Source organism: Mobula hypostoma, chromosome 7 (assembly GCF_963921235.1).
Source record: "Mobula hypostoma chromosome 7, sMobHyp1.1, whole genome shotgun sequence".
Lineage (NCBI taxonomy): Eukaryota > Metazoa > Chordata > Chondrichthyes > Myliobatiformes > Myliobatidae > Mobula > Mobula hypostoma.
Window position 1 is genome coordinate 180,637,889 of NC_086103.1, and position 22,980 is coordinate 180,660,868.

Here is a 22,980-nt window from a genome sequence, read left to right on the forward strand (position 1 = left end):
TTAAAGTATATCCTGAACTCTATGGTCTGGTAGCATCAGAGTTCAGAGATCAATTCTGTCATTCTCCATAAGAAAGTCTGTACTGTACTTTTTTCCCATGAGCATGTGCGGATGCTCCGGTTTCCTCTTAACAGTCCAAAGACTTACCGGTTAGCAGGTTCATTCATCACTGTAAATAGTCCTGTGATTAGGCTAGGGTTTGATAGGGTTTGCTGGGCAGTATGGCTTGTTGGATCATAAACACCTGCTACCATCTGTATCTCTAAATAAATAATTAACTAGCCCAGTCCCCTTCCTTTGCTGGAGTCACTAAAGCAGTTATCGTTAATTTTTATAGTTTAGAAATATAGCACGGTAACAGGCCCTTCTGGCCCAAACAGCCTACACCGCCCAATAACACCCATGTGACCAATTAACCTATTAACCCGTACAACTTTGGAATGTGGGAGGAAACCGGAGCAACAGGAGGGAACCAGCACCGTCATGGGGAAAATGTACAAACATACAGAAAACGTATGAAAATGAACCCAAGTCGCTGGTGCTATAAAACATTATGCCAACTGCTGCACTACCGAGAGGTCCCTTGTTGACAGAAGTTTTGTTCAGGATTAAGAATGGAATAATGCAATGTTATTGTCTAACTTCTGTCTCCACTGAATAATGCTCCCTAATGGTAATGTAGGGTTTACGGACTGAACCATATACTCAAAACTATATTTGTTTTCTTTATTGAACAGGGTTTAAGACATGGGTCTGTGTATCACATCCAACAGAAATGTTCTCTTTTATCAATTTTCTGTGATTTTCAGCAAATATTTTATAACTGCTCTGTGATCCAGATCCAAGTTCTCCATGACCAAGTCCTAGCCCTAATTATTTTCCACAAGAGCTCGAATAGTTTTCCTGCCAGGGTGAGTTTGAAATGTATGCAAATACAAACCAAACATTTACAGCAATTTCCACTGATACTGGGCCTTCAAAAAGCTCCCCAACTCATGGTTTACAGCATGATAAAGACTTGAGAGGGTGTACATGATGATAAGGAGTATAGATTGAGTGGATAGTCAGACGCACACTCAAAATGCTAGAAGAACTCAGCTGGTCAGGGTAATAAACAGTTGACATTTTAAGCCAAGACACTTAATCGCAACATTCATGAGTCCTGGTGAAGGGTCTTGGCCCAAAATGTTGACCATTTATTCCCCTACATAGATGGCTACCTGACCTGCTGAGTTCCTCCAGCATTTTGGGTGTGTTGTTCTGGATTTGCAACATTTGCAGAAGCTCTTTGTGTTTACGACAGCCAATCTTTTTCAGAAATGCCTAATACAAGGGAGTATAATTTTAAGGTGATTGGAGGACAAGTATGAGGGAGGGAATTTCAAAGGTAAATTTTTACAGAGAGTGGTAGGAATGCAGAATGCCCGCCAGGGGTGATGTTAAAGCCAGATACATTGGGAACATTTAAAGGATTCTTAGATGATAGAAAAATGTAGCACTATTTAGGAGAGAAGAGTTAGATTGATCTCAGAGTAGTAGATAAGGTCAGCACAATATCATGGGCTGAAGGCCCTGAACTGTGCTAGAGTGTTTGATGTTCTGAAACATTCATAGCAATTAATGAGGATACATCACCTTCAGCATGAGTGCAAATGAGCAATTTCAAACAAGATGCTATCATTCACTCCGACCCCTGGCTTTCCTTAGACCACAGCAATGAGAAAAAGCTCCTCAAGTGTTAAACACTATATTCACCCCCTTATCATGGTATGGTGTTACCTGGCCAGGAAGGTGCTGCTCCGTTGAGACAGCCTGTTTTACGGCTAGCTGCGATTTATCCGGCTGATGCTGTGGATGCGGGGACTGCGACCGTGGTTTCTGTTGTGCTTGATGCAGCAGCTTTGGAAGCTGCTGTTGCGCTTTGACTGCTATCACCTGCACCATGGCTTGTGGTGCCTGGGTCATTGCTGTAGAGACTTGCTGCAGTGTCGGGGATTTGGTCTGTGCCATCTCTTGGGGTTGGTGCACTTGCTTCTCTTGAGGCTGTGCCGGTTGTATTGAGGTGTTTGACCTGTAGAAGAGACCAGTTTGTGGGTCCAATGTGTCACCCTCTTCTACTTCACTTTGTTCAGCCTCAGAGTCCTCCTGTTTGGCTGCAGAACTTTGCTCTGTAACTGTTTGTAATTTTATCGGGATCTGCATGGATAAGAATCAGACTTATTATCATTAGTATAGGCAATGAAATTTGTGGTCTTTGTTGCAGCAGTACATACATTGCATTAAAATTACTCTAAGTTACAACAATAATAAACTGTATTTAAAAAATAAATAGTGCCAATAAACAGCAAAACAGTGAGGTAGTGTTCGTGGACCACTCAGAAATCTAATAGTAGTGGGGAAGAAGATGTTCCTAAAACAATGAGTGTGTGCCTTCAGAGTCCTGTACCTGCTCAACAGTGGTCATCATCATCATCATCATCATCACCACTGAGTGTCGTGTTGTATGCTCTGAACGATCATGGTCTTTCCATGACCATGATTGTTCTTGGCAACTTTTTCTACAGAAGTGTCTTTCCAAGACGGGTGACCCCAGCCATTATCAATACTCTGCAGAGACTGTCTACCTGGCACCTGTGTTTGCATAACCAGGACTTGTGATATGCATCAGCTGCTCATATGACCATCCACCACCTGCTCCCATGGCTTCACATGACCCTGATCGGGGGTGGGAGGGGGTGTAAGCAGGTGCTACACCTTGCCCAAAGATGATCTACAGGCTAACAGAGGGAAGGAGCGCCTTACATCTCCTTTGGTAGAGACGTTTCGCTACAGGTAGTAATGAAAGGGCAGTACCGGATGGTGAAGGTACTTCAGAATGGATGTCACCATTTTGAGACATCGCCACATGGTCACTTTGGGAACAATCAACAGAAAAATGATGCGCATTAGTAGTCAAACTAATTAGGTTTTCCATATCTATAATCCATATAAGCCACTTTATAATGGAACGAACAGACCTTTGCAGAGAACTGTCAGCACACAATGTAAATGACTGAAGCACCCAGCAGCATCAGTGAGGAGAGAAATAGGTGATGGTTCAGTTCAAGTGTCCTTCATTAGAAATGGGAAAGTGAGAAACAAGGGTGTTTGGCTGGGGCGTGGGGAATATCAGAAAGAAGATAGGAAATTGTTGTAATATGGTGCAGACTGAAGTTGTTAGGGTATAAAGTGTTTTAAAGCCTGTATTTGCTGGAGTTCAGAAAAATGAGGGAGGGGGTTCTCATTGAAACCTATCAAATATTGAAAGGCCTTCAAAAAGTGGATGTGGAGAGGATGTTTTCTATAGTGGGGGTGTCTAGGAACACAGGACACAGCCGCAGAATACAAGGATATCCCTTTAGAACAGAGAGGAGGAGAAACTTCTTCAGCCAGAGGGTAGTAAATATGTGAAATTCATTGCCACAGACAGCTGGGGAGGCTAAATCAATAGGTATACTTAAAGCGGGGGCGAGTAGTTTCTTGATTAGTCTGGGCATCAAAGGACACAGGGAGAAGAACGGGATTGAGAGGAGGGATAACAAATCAGCCATGATGGAATGTGCCAAATGGCCCAATTCTGCTCCTATGACTTACAGTCTTAAAGGCAGGCGCTAAAAGCCAAACAAGAAGCAGATACCAAAGGCTAGACTGGACTAGTAGATATGGCAGAATTCCTACATCAAATGATATTAGATATTTAACTTCCATGATCCTTTCATCTGGTGCAAATAAAGAAATTTAATTTCAGAAATAGCCATAACTATTTGAAATCTGTAAACAGAATGGCCAGAGAAATTGGGTATTCACTTATAATTTTTGCTTTAAACAATTACTATCTTGTCTGCACCGGGTTGGAGGGTAGACTTTGTTCTGTTGGAGCCACAAAGCTGGAAGATTTGCCACTTGAACAGCCTTTCGTGTCTTTAAATGGTCACTAAATGATGTTGCTTGAGACCTGGTTATCAAAGTTTACATATAAAAACATGTGAAATGGAGCAAATCAGAGAGCAATTCTGCTAACAGGTTCACTGGTCATTCTTGTTCTCCAGAAGATACTAGTGCCATTCTACACTGCCAACATAGAGAGCATCCTCACATCAGCCATTACTGTCTGGTCTGGTATAGTATCCTCTTATAATATACAAAAACTACAGTGTACTGTCAAGTCAGCTGAAAAGGTCACTGGCTGCAGTCTACCATCAGTGCAGGACTTTTGTGTGTTCAGGACAAAAGCAAACTGCCTTTTCCAAACGCTACGCACACAAAAATGCTGAAGGAACTCAGCAGGTCAGACATCTATGGAAATGAATAAACAGGTGACATTACAGGTCGAAACCCTTTAAAAGGATTGAAGGGTCTTGGCCTTCCAAATGCTCCCTTATGTATTTGCGCACATTTTATTCCATATTTGCATTTTAAGCTGAAACATTATTTTTTTTAAATAATTCTTTATTCTGATAATTGTTCAATGTTGTTGCATGCTGTGCCAACATACCACAGTAAATTCCTAATACTTGTAAACATAGATGGTGAATAAAGTTGATCCTATATCCTTGTTGTTTTGAACACCTTACTATTTTCACAATGGCTGCATTTGGTTTATATCCGAGACCAACATCTGGTACAATATAAATCAAGTTTCTTCTTATTCCAGTCCATTACACTTTGACCGTGGAATGAATGCTGGTACCAGAGGGGTTGGGTTGAATATCTCAGAAACTGATAAACTTGCGGGATTTTCACACGTTTACAGAGAATGTAGTGAAAAACAAAAAAAGCATCTAGTGTGCTTCAATTTCTTCCCCCATTCTGATGTTTGGTCTTAAGAACAACTGAACCTCTTGACCATGTCTGCATGCTTTATGCATTGAATAGCTGCCACATGATTGGCTGATCAGATATTTGCATGAACAAGGTGTACAGGTGTATCTAATAAAATGGCCACTGAGTGTGTAATGACCCTACATGTCTGGCAAAATCCCTGCTTTATGCATTGCATAAACACTCAGTGAGTTGGGTATTGAAAATGATACACAGGCATACCTGTCGCCCAGCATACCACAGTGACAATTCAAAGATTCACGAAGTCAACAAGAAACAGGCTCTTCAGCCCAACTGTCCATGCCTATCAAGATACCCACCTAAACTAGTCCCATTTGCTCTAAACCTTTCCCACCCATTGCATAACATTTTCCAGTGGTCTGATATCCACTCTCACCTGTCTTTTACACTTTAGGTATCTGAAGAAACTTTTGGTATCCGCTTTAATATTATTGGCTAGCTTACTTTAGTATTGCATCTTTACCTTCTTAATGATCGTATTGCTCACATGCCTGACACCAGACTCCCAAAATACACACGTCATTTAAAAACACAAGAGATCCTATAGCTGCTGGAAATCCAGAGGAACAAACACAAAATGCTGGAAAAACTCAGTAGATCAGGCGGCATTTATGGAGAGGAATAAATAGTCAGCATTTCGGGGCAAGATCCTTCATCAGACACACAATTGCAAGTTGTATCATGAGAGATTACAAGGCAGATAGATCAAAACTTCCAAGGAACAGTAAAACATCACCAATGACTCCTGGCAATGTCTATCCCATGGCCACTCAAATATGCGTGCAGGATTCAGAGTGGCATTATGAATGATAAGGCTGTGAATTGGGGAGGGCATCTGGATCTAAGTGAACAGCAGTAGGAATAATACTACCCACCCACCTGCTCCCATCACACTCCTTGTGATCTATCAGTGGAAGAATCTGCAGTTCTCATATTAGCCTCACTAGCCATCTCAGAACCAGTGTGGAATAAGAACTCCGCCAATGATCCAGCTGACCAGCAGTTTACTGACAGCTCTGCTCCTCCTGTGAGAGCAATAAGTAATTCCAGTGGTAACTTGATGCAAGGAATGGGAAAAGTGAGCACTTCCAAAATTCACAGCAGTAAGTTCCAGTATATCACAGGAACCCAGGTTATCAGCTTATCAGAAACCATGACATATGGGCAGAATTAGGCCATTCGGCCTATTGATTCAGCTCAGCTCCACCACTCCCCTTTCAACCTCATTCTTCTGTCTTCTCCCTGTAGCCTTTGTCAATCAAGAACCTATCATCCTTCACTTTAAATATACCCATTAACTTGGCCTTCACAGCTGTCTGTGGCAATGAATTCCACAGATTCACCACCCTCTGGCTAATGAAATTCTTCCTCATCTGTTCTAAAGGAACATCTCTCTATTCTGAGGCTGTTCCTCTGGTCTTAGCCTCCACCATGATTGGAAATATCCTCTCTATATCCATTCTAACCAGGCCTTTCTATATTTCATAGGTTTCAGTGAGATCCCCCCCCTCATTCTTCTAAATTCCAGCAAGTATAGGCCCAGGGCCATCAAAACACTGCATAGGTAATTTAAAAAACACCACCAGCAGCACAATTTGCTGACAGGTTGGACACAGCATCTGCGACGAGTAATTACCTGCTGAAGAATGTGTGTGACAGCAATCGCAGAGGATACTGGGACTGATTTCACCCCTGTGGAATGCTGCGCTGTCTGTTGCTGTTGACCACTTGATATTAGTGATGTCAGTCCCACTTCACCAGAACCAGCGCCTGAACTGGAGACTACAGGCTTGATGCATTTACCTATGGTGTAAAGAATAGAAAGTCAATAACAGAACCAGTAATAAAAAGAAGCCAACAATATGATTCTGAAAACTGCACCAATGTACAGACTGAAACAGGAAGTGGGGGAAAAAAGTTCAAAAATTTCAAAGAAAATTTATCAAAGTACGTATATCACCATATACTACTTAGTGAGTCATTCGTCTTTAGTTTTTCACTGACTCCATTGTATTTTTGTGCTACTATGAATGCAAGAAAATTAATCTCAAGATAGTATATAATGACATATATGTACTTTGATAATAAATTTATTTTGAACTCTAAACAAAGACTGACAAATAACTAATGTGCAAAAGAAGATGAACTGTGCAAATACAAAAATAAAGTGAAAGTAGTAAAACTGAAATGTCTAGTTATTAATCCAAGTGTAAACTTTTTGCTTCATGCAATCCTCCTCACACTTAGTGCTAGCAGAAACATTCTCCCAGGAAACCACATCTGGTACATTTTCTAACTGGGTGATCTTGCTATTAAAGTTGTGAAGCTGTGACATGGTATTTGTCTCTGCAATTTTTGCCAAGTGCTAACGTAGAATATACAAAGGGCTATCAATATGGCTCTCCTTCATTATTCAAAAAAAGCATCACTGCACACTGACATGATTTGAGATGTATAGACATAGTTTAGCTTTATTTGTCACAAGTATATTGAAAAATCAAAACATATAGTGAAAATGTATAGTTTGTATCAATGACCAACACAACCTGAATATGTGCTGGGAGCAGCCTCCAAGTGTCACCATGCTTCCAGTGCTAACGTAATTTTCTTACAGTTTACTAACTCTAATCCATCAGTGTGGGATCTTGAGAACATCGTTGAAACTTGGAACAAGTTAGCACTCTGTCCAATAGTGGGAGAGTCTAAGACCAGAGGGCTCAGCCTCAGGATAGAGGGGAACATTTCTTTAAAACAGCGATGAGAAGGAATTTCATTACCAAGAGGGTGGTGAATCTGTGGAATTCATTGCTACAGACAGCAATGGAGACCAAGTCATTGAGTATATTTAAAGAAGAGTGTGATACGCTCTTGATTAGTAAGAGCATCAAAGGTTATGAGAAGCCAGAAGAATGTGGTTGAGAGGGAAAATATATCAGCCACGATCAAATGGTGGAGCAGACTTGATGAGCTGAATGGTTTAATTCTGCTCCTATGTCTTACGGTTTTATGGTACATGGGAGGCAACTGAAGCACCCAAAGGAAACTCATATGGTAATGATGACATCTAATTGAAAAACCAAACACCCATTAAAATTTCCAAAAGGACTAAGAAAACAATTCTGGAAAATCTCAGCAGGTATATAACATATGGAAGAAGGGAAAAGAAATTAATATTTCAGAGAGAACACCTTTCATCTAACCCTTCATCTGAAAGAGTTATAAAGGAACCAAAGACCTAGATCTACATGGACTGATCTAATGGAGGGTGGAAATAATGCAGCAGCTCACTGACCATGTATGGATTCTTCATTCAAAAATATTTAATGTCATTTCATGTACACATTTGCCCGACGCCAGCCCCCGAGGCCTGAGTCGACGTAGTAGTAGTAGTAGTAGTAGTAGTAATAACTGGTCTATAATTTCCTTTCTGCTGCCTTCCTCCTTTCTTAAAGAGTGGAGTAGTCATGTACACAAGTGTAAAGGAGAACTGAAATAATTGTTATTCAGGATCCAGTGCAGCACAAGTAAAGCACGAAAGATAAAGAACACAATAATAACTACAAAAGCAATAAATATCAATTCTTAATATAGCTTATATAAACAGATTGACTCTATGTCCATAAGGTGATGCTAGGCTGTATATAATTTGAATGACAGGAAATAATGAAGTAACGGTGGAGTTCTTGGATACAGGACCACTAGAAAATGAGGCAGGAGAAATAATAACAGGAAACAAGGAGTTGGTTGATGAACTAAATAAGTATTTTGCATCAGCCTTCACTGTGGAAGACACCAGCAGTACCCCTGATGTTGTAGTGTGTGAAGGAAGAGAAGTGGGTGTAGTTACTATTACAAGAGAGAAGGTGCTCAAAAAGCTGAAAGACCTAAAGGTACACAAGTTACCCAGACCAGGCAAACTGCGCCCTAGGATTCTGAAAGAGGTAGTGTTACAGATTGTGGTGGCATTAGAAATGATCTCTCAAAAATCATTGGACTCTGGCATGGTGCCAGAGGACTGGAAAATTGCAAATGTCACTCCACTCTTTAAGAAAGGAGGAAGGCAGCAGAAAGGAAATTATAGACCAGTTAGCCTGACCTCAGTGGCTGGGAAGATGTTCGAGTCAATTGTTAAGGGTGAGGTGATGGAGTACTTGGTGACACAGGACAAGATAGTATAAAGTCAGCATGGTTCCATTCAGTGAAAATCCTGCCTGAGGAACCTATTGGAATTCTTTGAGGAGATTACAAGTAGGATAGATAAAGAGGATGCAGTGGATGCTGTATATTTGGACTTTCAGAAGGCCTCTGACAAGGTGGCAGGTCTCAGCAGGTATATAACATATGGAAGAAGGGAAAAGAAATTAATATTTCAGAGAGAACACCTTTCATCTAACCCTTCATCTGAAAGAGTTATAAAGGAACCAAAGACCTAGATCTACATGGACTGATCTAATGGAGGGTGGAAATAATGCAGCAGCTCACTGACCATGTATGGATTCTTACCAAGACTGCTTACCAAGGTAAGAGCCCATGGTATTACAGGAAAGTTACTAACATGGTTAGAGCATTGGCTGATTGGTAGGAAGCAGCAAGTGGGAATAAAAGGATCCTTTTCTGGTTGGCTGCCAGTGACTAGTGGTGTTGGGACTGCTTCTTTTTATGCTATATATAAATGATTTAAATAATGGAATAGATGGCTTTGTTGCCAAGTTTACAGATAATACAATGATTCGTGGAGGGGCAGGAAGTGTTGAGGAAACAGGTAGGATGCAAAAGGACTTAGCTGGATTAAGAGAATGGGCAAGAAAGTGGCAATGAAACACTATTTTGGAAAATGCATAGTCATGCACTATGTTAGTAGAAATAAATGTGCAGACAATTTTCTAAATGGGAAGAAAATCTAATAATCTGAGATGCAAAGGGACTTAGGAGTCCTTGTGCAAACCAGCCTAAAGGTTAACTTCCAGGTTGAGTTGGTGGTGAGGAAGGCATATGTAATGCTAGCACTTATTTCAAGAGGTCTAGAGTACAAGAGCAGGGATGTGATGCTGATGCTTTATAAGGCACTGGTGTGGCCTCACCTTGAGTACTGTGAACAGTTTTGAGCTCATCTAATAAAAGATGTGCTGGCATTGGAAAGGATTCAGAGGAGATTCACAAGGATAATTCCAGGAATGAAATCATATGAGAGATGTTTGATGGCCCTGGGTCTGTACTCACTGGAACGCAGAAGGATGAAGAAGGATCTCATTGAAACCTTTCAAATGTTGAAAGGCCTAGACAAAGTAGATGTGGAAAGGATGTTTCCCATGGTGGGGAAGTCTAAGACAAAGGGCACAGCCTGAGAATGGGGAGGTGGGGGGGGGGGCGTCCAGTTTAAAAAGAGATATGGAGAAATTTCTTTAGCCAGAGGGTGGTGAATTTGTGAAATTTGTTAACGCAGGCAGCTGTGGAAGCCAGGTCATTGGGTATATTTAAGGCAGAGTTTGATAGGTTTTTCATTGGACATGGCGTCAAAGGTTACAGGGAGAAGGGCTGAGGAGGGGAAGAAAGGATCAGCCATGATTGAATGGTGGAGCAGACTCGATGGGCCAAATGGCCTATTTCTGCTCCTATGTCTTATGGTCTAAAGCCCTCCCCACCACCCAGGTCATACTCTCATCTTGCTGCTGTCCTCAGGAAGGTTCAGGTGCTTCAGGACCCACAACACCAGGTTCAAGAACATTTATCACCCCTCAACCATCAGGCTCTTGAACCAGAGAGGATCACTTCACTTAACTTCACCTGCCTCACCACTGAACCATTCCCATAACCTGTGGACTTACTTTCAAGGGCTCTTCATTTCATATTCTTGATACTTCTTGCTTATTTATAATTATTATTACTTTTTTTTCTTTTTGTATTTGCACAGTTTGACGTCTTTTATATAGTGATTGTTTGTCCCTCTTGTTTGGACAGTCTGTCCTTGATTCTACTGTGTTCTTGTATTGACTGTGAATGTCTGTAAGGGTTGTGTACTGTGATATATATGTACTTTGATAATATATTTACTTTGAACTTTGAAGAAACCACCCCTTAATTAAATTGTTTTTCCATTTCTTTCTTATTAATTTTTCTTTAGTCTATAAGTGAATAAATCAGTGCAGGCACAAAGTTCACTTTCAAAGTGTTTCTACTGGTGAGATCTAAATTGTCTTGGATCCCAATCCCAATTACAAAAAGATTAGATATGATCCTTCAAGTTCTTATTTTCTGTATATTGGGAGGCAATTTTACGTCGAAAGCAATGTATTTCACTGATTGTTTTGATGTACCTGTGACAAATAAAACTAATATATTAATGTTGTAGAGTTTGATTTTTAATCTTATATAGTTTGCTAGTTTCTTGGTTTAATGAAAACAGGCAGCGCCAAAAGGACTGTGCAACAAAAATTATAACCATCTGTTGATAGCGAGTGAAAGTTCAACATGAAGTGTGTTGAATGGTGTGCCAATTTTCTTCTGCCTACCAACTTAAAATTCTAGTCGATGCACAAAAGGAATTACACTAATAATCCCAAGGCATTAGAATTTCTGCATTTGCTGGAGGAGCAATTTTCCTGTCCCATACAGAAAATTTCCTGATTTCATCTTTGACAAATAGATCAGAAACATTTAATGTTGCCATTTGGTAACTTCTCAAACTGACTGGAAAAATGATATACTATAGCTTGATTCATACCAAATTATGCCTGAGGTTATATGCTAAAAAAAATCATCCCATTATAAAAACTATCCTTCCTTGTTTGCTTCCTACATTTTTATGCATCTGGCATTCATCTGCTTCAGACTTTTATCTGAACTGATTCCACAATCCACGGGTTCACTCTCAAGGATTCTACAAATCATGAGTTTTCATTATTTACTTATTTATTACTATTAGGTTTTTTTTGCTGTTGTGTGTGTGCGTGTTTCTCTAACACTGGTCCCTTTTTCCTACACTCAGTGCTTCTCCTAAACCATTTTGAAATAATGGCCTGTCCATTTCAAGTCCTGGCCAATGTGAATTAAGATTTAGTTAATTGAAGTATTAAAAAATATGGTAAGCAATTTGTCCAAGTTTACTCACCAAAGACCATTTTCCCAAGAGAAGGTACATACAGACAGATACAAAAATAAAAGTTGCTGGTGAATGCAGCAGGCCAAGCAGCATCTCTAGGAAGAGGTGCAGTCGACGTTTCAGGCCGAGACCCTTTGTCAGGACTAACTGAAGGAAGAGTGAGTAAGGGATTTGAAAGTTGGAGGGGGAGGGGCCAAATGCACCTCTTCCTAGAGATGCTGCCTGGCCTGCTGCGTTCACCAGCAACTTTTATGTGTGTTGCTTGTATTTCCAGCATCTGTAGAATTCCTGTTGTTTACAGACAGATACAGAAGTTTGGAGGCAGTAGGATAAACAAAAATGGGATTAATTGAAAGATACTGAATTTGCTTTTATTTTTATTGGACAATAGGGTGTCAATAGGGTAAACACAAGCAGGCTTTGTCCGCTGAGGTTGGGTGAGACTACAACTAGAGGTTATGGGCAAAAGGTGAAATGTTTAAGGGGAACATGAAGGGGAACTTCTTCACTCAGAGGGTGGTGAGTGTGTGGAATGAGCTGCCAGTGGAAGTAGTGGACATGGGTTTGATTTCAACATTTAAGAGAAATTTGGATAGGTATATGGTTGGGAGGGGTATGGAGGACTATGGTCTGGGCGCAGGTTGACTGGAGTAAGCAAATTAACAGTTTGGCATGGACTAGATGGGCCGCATGACCAGATTCTATGTACTGTTCTATGACTCTATGATGATAAAACAAACAAGCTGTTTAGGATTTTTTTTTTACCTTGGGATGGTGTAGAAATGTACTTTTGCATAGAACTTAAGGCTAATAATCATTGCCGAGAATAAAAATATTTTGAATCGGTGTGCCACCAGTAGATAAAGGGTTAAGAATTCAGTCTGATTATTGCTCATAAAGAATGCTCCTTTGGTAAAAATCTGGAGGATGCAGTGCTGTAATATTTCAGGACAGACAAGGGAGGTGAGTTGACAATAACATCACAGACATATCAATGAAATTAGAGTCATTTTTCAACAAATGCCAACTTAATCTTTTTTCCACTCACCTTCCATCCAACAGTAGTTCTCATGACATTGGACCACAAGACCCTACAGAGGATAGTAAAAACTGTCTAGAGCAGGGGTTCTCAACCAGGGGTCCACAGACCCCTCGGTTAATATTACGGGTCCATGGCATAAAAAAGGTTAGGAACCCCTGGCCTAGAGGATCACCAGGATGTCCCTCCTGCCCTATTTATGACATTTACTGGGAGCATTGCAGACAAAGGGTCCAAAGCATTGTTGAGGATCCCTACCACCCATCCCACAATCTCTTTGACCCACTACTGTCAGAAAGGAGGTACAGAAGCATCAGGACTAGGTCTGCCAGACTGGGTAACAGCTTCTTCCCTCAGGTTGTGAGACCATTGAATACCTTGCCACCACCGAGGTCTCGTCAGTAGGACAGAGATCCGTTTATCAGTGCTGCACTCTACATCCATTATGAATTGTATTGCATTAACTTATTTATGGTACTATTTTGTTTTATGTGCTGTGTGTGATACATATTTTGTGGTCTGGAAGAATGTTGTTTGTTTGATTGTATATATATGTAGTTAAATGACAATGAACTTGAACTTGATGAAAGCATTGGTACAAGCTGATATACAAGGTCTCAGCTTACCTTGAAGCATTTATTAGTAATTTTAAGAATTTAGTGTTGTTGAAGATTTCACACCTGAATCCAATTCGATTACAGAGTGTAGGATGTACGGCCCCAAACTTCTTGGCAGATGACAAGTAAAAGAAATCCCTGGCTGGCTTCTTCTTAACAAAAGGGTTTTATGTTTCATCAAAGCTTTATTAGACACACTCCCTCAAAAGGAACCAAAAGGAAGCATAAGTGGGTTAACACTAGATAGCAAGAGCTTTCTGAATCTCTACTGCAGCTGCATTATAAACTGGCACTGGATCATCTTACAAAGTTTCTAAGCTACTCAAGTTGTGACCTTCTGGTGAGAAGCTACAAACGTGACTGAAAGAGAGTACTTCTGTTTGGTCTGTGGTCCCTCTATAAAAGCCAGACAAATAAATAATGATCTCTTGAACTCTTAGCTTAAATTCCAGGACAGTTTTTTCAAACTCGAGTTTCAGTAAACACTTGCCAGAGCTGAAGTACTCAGAAGCCAGCTCCGAGTCCAAAGCAGTGATGGCTGGGCTTTCTGGAGACTGCCTCTTCTCCTGTGTCATCTGTATTGGGACTGCCATCTGACTGAGGTCAATAGTTGGTTGTCGAGGTTTAGACTCCAGCTTTTCTTTTCCTAAAGCAAATAACAAAACAAAAATTCTGTCACCCAACTCCATTGCTCATCAAGCCCAATTCAAACAAACAGCATGGAAGCAACATGCCTAATTGCCTAATCTCTTCAGTTGGAGTCACTTGGGTAACAATCTCCAGCAGGAATTCTTGCCGATTCTTTGAACCTTACAAGATAACCTTAATCACCATAGACCAATGATTGGTAGGGATTACTAGATACTGTTAACACCAATTCCTGCTGGGCTGTACATGTATGAGGGTTCATATGTTCACAATGTTCTGCAAGTGGAGAGAGTGAGCAGCTTCAAGTTCCTAGGTTTCAAGCTCTCTGATGAACCTGGTCCCAACATATTGATGTAGTTATAAGGAACTGGCAGAGGTTATAGTAGACACGTTGGTAATCATTTATCAAAACTCTTTAGACTCTAGGCAGGTCCCGGCTGACTGGAAGATAGCAAATGTCACGTCACTTTTTTAAAAAAGGATGTAGGCAAAAGACAGGCAACTATAGGCCAGTTAGCTTAACGTCTGTGGTGGGGAAAATGCTTGAAGCTGTCATTAAAGAACAAATAGCGAAACATTTAGAAAGGAGTGGTTCCGTTAGACAGATGCAGCGTGGATTCAGAAAGAGCAGGTCCTGTTTGACAAACTTACTGGAGTTCTTTGAGGACATAATGAGTGCAGTGGATAGAGGGGAACAGGTGGATGTTGTATACTTGGATTTCCAGAAGGCCTTCAATAAGCATAAGCACAAGAGACTTATAAATAAGATACGGATACATGGAGTCGGAGGAAATGTATTGGCGTGGATAGTGGATTGGTTAATCGATAGAAGGCAGAGAGTTGGTATAAATGGGTGTTTCTCCAGTTGACAGTCAGTGGTGAGTGGGGTGCCGAGGGGTTGGTGCTGGGCCCGCAGCTGTTTACCATTTACATTGATGATTTGGAAGAGGGGACTGTGTGTAGCGTAGCAAAATTTGCTGATGATACTAAACTGAGTGGAAAAGCAAATTGTACAGAGGATGTGGAGAGTCTGCAGAGGGATATAGGTAGGTTAAGTGAGTGGGCCAAGGTCTGGCAGATGGAATACAAGGTTGGTAAATGCAAGATCATCCACTTTGTAAGGAATAATAGAAGAGCAGATTATTATTTAAATGGTGAAAGATTGCAGCATGCTGTTGTGCAGAGGGACTTGGGAGTGCTTGTGCATGAATCGCAAAAAGTTGGCTTGCAGGTACAACAGGTTATTAAGAAGGCAAACGGAATTTTGGTCTTCATTGCTAGAGGGATTGAATTCAAGAGCAGGGAGGTCATGCTGCAACTATACAGGGTACTGGTGAGGCCGCACCTAGAGTACTGTGTGCATTTCTGGTCTCTATACTTGAGGAAGGATATAATGGCTTTGGACGCAGTGCAGAGGAGGTTCACCAGGTTGATTCCAGGGATGAAGGGGTTAACCTACGAGGAGAGATTGAGTCACCTGGGACTATACTCTCTGGAGTTCAGAAGAATGAGAGGGGATCTTATAGAAACATACAAAATTTTGAAAGGGATAGATAAGATAGAAGTAGGAAAGTTGTTTCCATTGGTAGGTGAGACTAGAACTAGGGGACATTGCCTCAAGATTTAGGGAAGCAGATTTAGGACGGAAATGAGGAAAAATTGTTTTTCCCGGAGTGGTGAATCTGTGGAATTCTCTGCCCAGGGAAGCAGTTGAGGCTTCCCCACTAAATATATTTAAGAAACAGTTAGATAGGTTTTTACATAGTAAGGGAATTAAGGGTTATGGGGAAAAGGCAGGTAAATGGAGCTGAGTTTAGGGACAGATCAGCCATGATCTTATTGAATGGCAGGGCAGGCTCGATGGACCGGATGCCCTACTCCTGCTCCTATTTCTTATGTTCTTATGTTCTAAAACAGGCAAGACAGCAGCTATACTTTATTAGTTTGAAGAGATTTGGCATGTCAACAAATACACTCAAAAACTTCTATAGTTGTACCATGGACAGCATTCTGACAGGCTGCATCACTGTCTGGTATGGAGCGGCTACCGTACAAGACCGAAAGAAGCTGCAGAAGGTTGTAAATCTAGTCAGCTCCATCTTGAGTACTAGCTTACAAAGTACCCAGGATATCTTTAGGGAGCGGTGTCTCAGAAAGGCAGCATCCGTTATTAAGGACCTCCAGCACCCAAGGCATGCCCTTTTCTCACCGTTACCATCAGGTAGAAGGTACAGAAGCTTGAAGGCACACACTCAGTGATTCAGGAACAGCTTCTTCCCCTCAGCCAACAATTCCTAAATGAACATTGAATCTTCGGACACTACCTCACTTTTTGTAAAATATACACTATTTCCGTTTTTGTACTTTTTTTAAAAACCTATTCAATATACCCAATCGATTTACTTGTTTATTATTATTATATATATTTTTTTATTTTTTTCTCTGCTAGATTATGTATTGCATTGAATTGCTGCTGCAAAGTTAACAAATTTCACGTCACATGCCGGGGAGAATAAACCTGATTCTGATTCTGAAGTATAAGAGTGATCAATATGACCAAGCGGCAGCAATATATATTATATTGCATGTACACTGGACAGCTCAGAATAACACACACAAAATGGTGGATGAACTCAGCATATTAGGGACGTTTATAGAGAGAGGCTTAAACAGTCAACTTTGAGTGCCCAAACCCTTCTGGGAAAAAAGGGTGAGAAGGTGGGGTGAGGGAAAAGAGTACAAGCCGGCAGGTGATAGGTGAGACCAATTGAGGGGAAAGGAAAGTGGATGGATGGGGAGGGGGATGAAGTAAGAAGCTGGAAAGTGAAAGGTGGAAGAGGTAAAGGGCTGAAGAGAAGGAATCTGATAGGAGAGACAGTGAACCATGGGAGAAAGGGAAGGAGGTGGGGCACCAGAGGGAGGTGATGGGCAGGTGAGAGGGGAACCAGAATGGGGAATGGAAAGGCGGGGGGGGGGGTGCAGAAATTACTAGAAGTTAGAGAAATTGATGTTCGTACCTTCAGATTGACAGGTACCCAAATGGAATATTAGGTGTTGCTCCTCCAACCCCAGTGTGGCCTCATCATGGCAGTAGAGGAAGCCATGGTCAGACATGTCAGAATGGGCATGGAAAGTTGCATTGAGAAGGGCAGCCACTGGGAAATCCTGCCTTTTTTGGTGGGCAGAATGAAGGTGCAGCTCAGGGTAATGTGTAGATGTTATGGAAGGGACATACAAGCCATTGAAATTTTAGAGCAGGGATTTGGCACAAAGACACCAAGTATAGGAAACTTTAAACAACTGAGGTAACATATAAATTAGGAGTAGATCATTGAGCCCCTCAAAAAATGCTTTACTATTTATTAAGATAATGTCTGATCTGATGATCATTTCATTTTCCGTTCATTGCCAGTAACCTTTTACCATGTTTCTCATCAAGACCATCTAAATCTGCTTTAAAATATTCAAAGATACTGTTTCAACCATCCCTCAAGGATAAGAGCTCCAACAACTGAGAACTTTGAAAGAAACTCTACCTGGTCCCCTTATTTCCTAGCAATGTCTCTTGTCACTGGAACATCGTTCACTGAATTAGAGAAAGTTAATAGAAGATATGATAAAAGGCTTCACATTAGAATTACTTAAGGTGAATTGTGAGAATATTGTTTACTCTGTCAAAGGAATCTGTGACAAGCTTTAATTTTCATGCATCAGCATTTGTATTTACCAACTATTTTTCCCTATAATCTATTCTGCACCCCCCCCCCCACCCCCACATTCCTGCCTAGGCTCCTTACACTTTACCACTAACTTACATACCAATATATAGTAGCCAGCTGACCTACCAAACAGCACATCTTTGGGATGTGGAGAGAAACCAGAACATCTAGAAGAATCCCATGTAGTCAAAGGGAGACATACAAATTCCAGAGGCCAGGATCGAATCTGGGTCACTGGAGTCGTGAGACAAGAGCTCTGCTAGCTTTGCCACAGTGCCACACATTTTTCATTATAAATGAGTCACAAATGCCTATTTCCCACACCTCCCCTATAGGGTTAGCCACAGCCTACTTCACCTCCCCAGCTGTAGCCATTATTATTTTGATACCTTCTCCTATTATTGCTTAATGGTCTACCATTGCTCCTAGTTTATATGATGTTCAAGCAAAACAATATTTGGAATGAAGAAATTCTGGAGCATCACACTGAACAGAGATGCATTTTTTTTAGTTTACAATTGTACCCAACTGCAGTTAACTGTCAATATAGTGACATTTATGGATAACTCTGTCCAGACTTAGAGAAATAATCAATTTCTCTCAATCATTAACATGTGCACCAAGGGGAAATCGAATGCAACCAAGATCTGATAACAAAGTACAGCATGCCACACCTTCAGAATGGAAGTGGAAGAACACCAAGAAAATATTGCTTAACCTGCAATTTTCCTTGGGAATTTACACAGTAATGGGCAAAGGAAAGAAGTAACAAGATACTCCAATCCACAGATTTATATTTTTTTGTCAAGTGTCAAACAGGGCTGAAAAAATAAACATAAGTTCAACCCTCATGATCAGAGAAGTATGGACCAGCACAGCTCTTTAAGATACAATCCATGATTTTAAAATTAGATGACAAAAACAAATGGGAAGTTTCAATAATGGGGAGTGGCGATAATGGAGACCTGGGAACTATGAACTGTTGAGTAATATAGTCAAGCTGGACAGGATAACTACTGCAGCAGTCCAAGATCAACAGTAGGAAGTCTGAAGTAGTTTGTCACAGTGATAGAATGATGCTGTGTACTTCATTCTCCAGGTGCAGAAGCTAAAACCTGGACTGTTGCAGGGAGAGTCAGCAAAACTGCCAGCAGTCTTCAATCATTGTGCCAATTCCTTCAGCTTTACAGATCAATAGAAACAACAGTAAAAATACTTAATATCAAGATGCAAACCTGTCTGTTGGAGCTCTAGCAGTGCTTTAATAGTGGAAGTGGCTGACTGCGATTCCCCAGAGACATCCTGGTAAATGATGGTGGGGCTGGTGTCCATGGAAACTTCATGTTCTGTCCAGTCCTGATTTCTTGATGAAATGACATGAACCACTTGCTGAGAGTCTGTAAAGGAACTCAAAGTTTATTAAAGTGGCAGAAACTCAATTTAAATTTTTGCTTTGCGAGGCAATCAACAATCCATGTGGTTAATTCTACAGCTGACTGTCAAATGTTTTCTCCCTCATTTCAAACCTTTAAAGCCCACTTGATAACAGGTGCACATTTCACTCATATAGACCAGAAGATTGCAGGCTATGGTTAGTTAACTGATCTCATTTGAGGTATGTTCAGCACTCTACAGCTTAGTGAATTCATAATTCCCCTCCATTGATACAGATGGAAAGTGTCAGTGAGTGGATGCTGACCCAACGGGATGATTAAACATTGCCCAAATCGCTCACCATTTTAGTGCAACAAGAGATTGTCTGAGGCACCTAGCATCTTTGTTAGCAATATTCTTTCCATGAATCAACACTCTTAAGTGAAGTAAAAATCTCTGTATTTACCCACTGTGTTGAAGTAACTTTGCAAAAGTTGCTAGACTTGCACAGAGCTGTCCAATAAATTGATCCAGAGAGACAAGGTGGAACTGCAGCAATCTAAATGGTAGAACATCATTAAGAACCCCCCATCACCCAAAAAAAAATGCTCTCTTCTTATTACTGCCATCATGGAGGAACCTGAACACACACTCAACATTTTAGAAACAGCTTCTTCCCCTCTACCATCAGATTTCTGAACGAACAATGAACCAACCTATGAATACTACCTCACTGTTTTTGCACTACTTATTCAATTTAAATATATATTTTCTATTGTAATTTATATTTTTTATGTATTGCACTGTACTATTGCCACAAAACCACATATTTCAGGACGTAAGTCAGTGATATTAAACCTAATTCTGATTGAGGTAAAAGCAGATTCTAAGAAGAGTACACAGGAGACAGAAGATGCTGGAAATCTCGAGCAACTCACAAAGCACTGGAGGAACTCAGTAGGTCAGGCATCATCTATAGAGGGAGATCAAAAATCAATGAAGAATGTTGATTTAAATGGACATTTCCCTCTATAGATGCTGTCTGACCCACTGAGGTACTCCAGTGGTTCGTGTGTGGCTCAAGGGCAACATTTTAACCAACACCAACTGCATAGAACAAGACAGGTGAAACATTAAAATTACCAATTGTTTATTTTACAGTATAACTTTAACAAAAGAAAATATAGCATTCCTACCGCCATTCTAAGTCTCCACACCTACCAACATAGTTGACATCTAATGGCTTTCCTTCCTCCACCACTCCAAAAAAGTTACAGTAAGACAGTCAGTTCTGGGATTAATCTTGCCGATAAATGTCAACATCCCACAAAGCAAAATGGGACAATAATGGATCACTGCACAGAAACTGGAGAATGCCAACTCGTCCCTTCTGTACATCCACCATTCATACAAACAGCCCGACTCCACTTAACACAATTAACAAATGGTCCCTCATTTTACTCCCAAAGGGCCCCACTCCAGTTTTAAGATCACAAATACTTCTTCCTGCCAAAAAAGTTCCTTAATATTTCAAGCAATTATAACATTTTAAACACACCAGATAGATTATGATTCCATCTTTCAACCTGAAGATTACAAATGGCAAGTTTATGGAATGTGCCCCTAAATATCCTTTGAATGCTGTTGTATTATATTGATGAATACATATTATATCTGATTCCAGAGCAATGCAGCTTTGCTCATGCAAGTTGCTAAAGTGATGCAGTAGTCCACATGGAGTCTAACAATGGCTTTCCGCAATTGAACTAAACACAAGAGATTCGGCAGATGCCGGAAATCTAGAGCAGCACATGCAAAATGCTGGAGAAACTCCTGACGAAGGGTCTCGACCCGAAACATTGTGTGTTTATTCCTTTCCATAGATGCCGCCTGGTTTGCTGAGCTCTCCCATAACTGAACTACCTTGTATTCCAGTCTCATGGTGACAGATGAGGATAAAAATTGTCCTTTTCTTACACTAGGTACAGCCGCACCTTATTCTCTGCTTCCAAATATCAACTTCAATGAAATTAAATTTTTAAACAGATCTGATACCCCTGATATAATGTTGTATGTTAACCGTAAATGATTAAGTATTTTCACCCCCTTGTATTTACCCAGTTTCTGATTACTCTTTGACATCTAACAAGGTTAGTGTAGTTTTTATGCTCTCCTATAAGGATCAAGGATCAACTGTATTCACCATATACAGTACTGAGCAGAAGTCTTATGTATACCAAGTGTGCCTAAGACTTTTACACAATACTTTAGTAATTTCATGTATTGCACTGTACTGCTGCCAAAAAAAAAATCATGACAGATGTGAGTGACGATAAACCTAATTCTGTTATGGGTCTCTATTGTGTATTAGTGTGGGAAGCAGCAGGGAGAGGGGAATCATGGATGGGAAAAGGGATTGCGGAGGGAGCGGGAAGCACTGGAGAGATATTCTGTAATAATCAATAAACCAATTGCTTGGAATCAAATTACCTTGCCTGGTGTCTTGGAGCTGGATGGCTCAGCACCCATGCCACTCCCACCCCCACTGGTACTTCTTCTCTGCCACCTACCCACACCCCTCCTGCAGTGCTGCACCCTCGCCATTCCCAATATCCTTAGCTCCCATCAGATTTACAAATTTCCTCTCCATTCCACGTTGACAATACAGTATTCTGTAAAAGTCCAAGGCACCCAAACAATATACATGTGCCCAAGAATTTTGCACAGTACTGTACTTGTATTAGGAATTTGCTGAGGTATGTTCGCATGAACGAAAAAAGCATTCTCACTCATAAAGAATTATATAAAGTTGGAGTTTAAAGTACAGATTAAATGTGCATAAATACCAGCATTTATTTACAATGAAACTAGCATTATAAAAAATTGTTTAAAGTGTTTACAATGCAGTGACTAGAGCAATAGATAGAGGAGGGTTGGGTTAGGGGACGGGGAGAGGCTAACTAGAATGGTTATAAGATGGTTAATATACCAACATTAAAGCTACAATTTAGGGAACTATCAAAGCACTTTGTTCCAGTATCCATTTTCTATAGTTTCCAAAATAGGCTTAATTTTGTTTGCTGCTCAAATATGCAGCATTTCTTCTAACACATTAACTGTCTGGTACAATTAATCCAGCTTTTACTGTAGAAAGGACCTGAAAGGCATTTGTATTTGTACATGTAAACAGTGACTAATATTTACACAGCAAGGGGACAAAAACAGCAAATTTATTTGTCATTCTCTATTTGTGATAGAGAATGGATTAGTAAATACATCTGTGCAGAAGGCAGGAGTACCAGGCTTCCCAGGATGCCTTGAACATTCTAGTATGATATGGCATACCAACCAGGAGTCAAAAAGGTTGAGAAGAAATCTAGCTGTAGTTTGGCTTGATCTGGCAAATGCATATGGTTCTGTTCCCCATGTCCTGATTGAGTTTGCGATGGAATTCCTATGGATTCCTGCTAAGGTGAGGAACTTTGTTATGCAGTACTACAACGATTTCCGGATGAGGTTTTCCACTCAGCAGTTTACAACTAGGTGGCAGAGCTTGGATGTTGGAATCCCAATGGGATGTGCGATTTCACCCATCCTTTTTGT

At 40.6% G+C, this 22,980-nt stretch overlaps 1 protein-coding gene across 1 annotated transcript in view; it reads right to left on the reverse strand.

Annotated features, from left to right (window-relative positions):
- Nucleotides 1–22,980, reverse strand: part of emsy (EMSY transcriptional repressor, BRCA2 interacting) — an 89,251-nt gene that overhangs the window by 12,793 nt on the left and 53,478 nt on the right. Inside the window, exons 16-19 of the mRNA XM_063054648.1 lie at nucleotides 19,239–19,400; nucleotides 14,127–14,282; nucleotides 6,518–6,684; nucleotides 1,780–2,196 (exon numbers count right to left, since the gene is read on the reverse strand). Coding sequence (XP_062910718.1) covers nucleotides 1,780–2,196; nucleotides 6,518–6,684; nucleotides 14,127–14,282; nucleotides 19,239–19,400 — 902 coding nt within the window. The remainder of the gene's footprint in view (nucleotides 1–1,779; nucleotides 2,197–6,517; nucleotides 6,685–14,126; nucleotides 14,283–19,238; nucleotides 19,401–22,980) is intronic.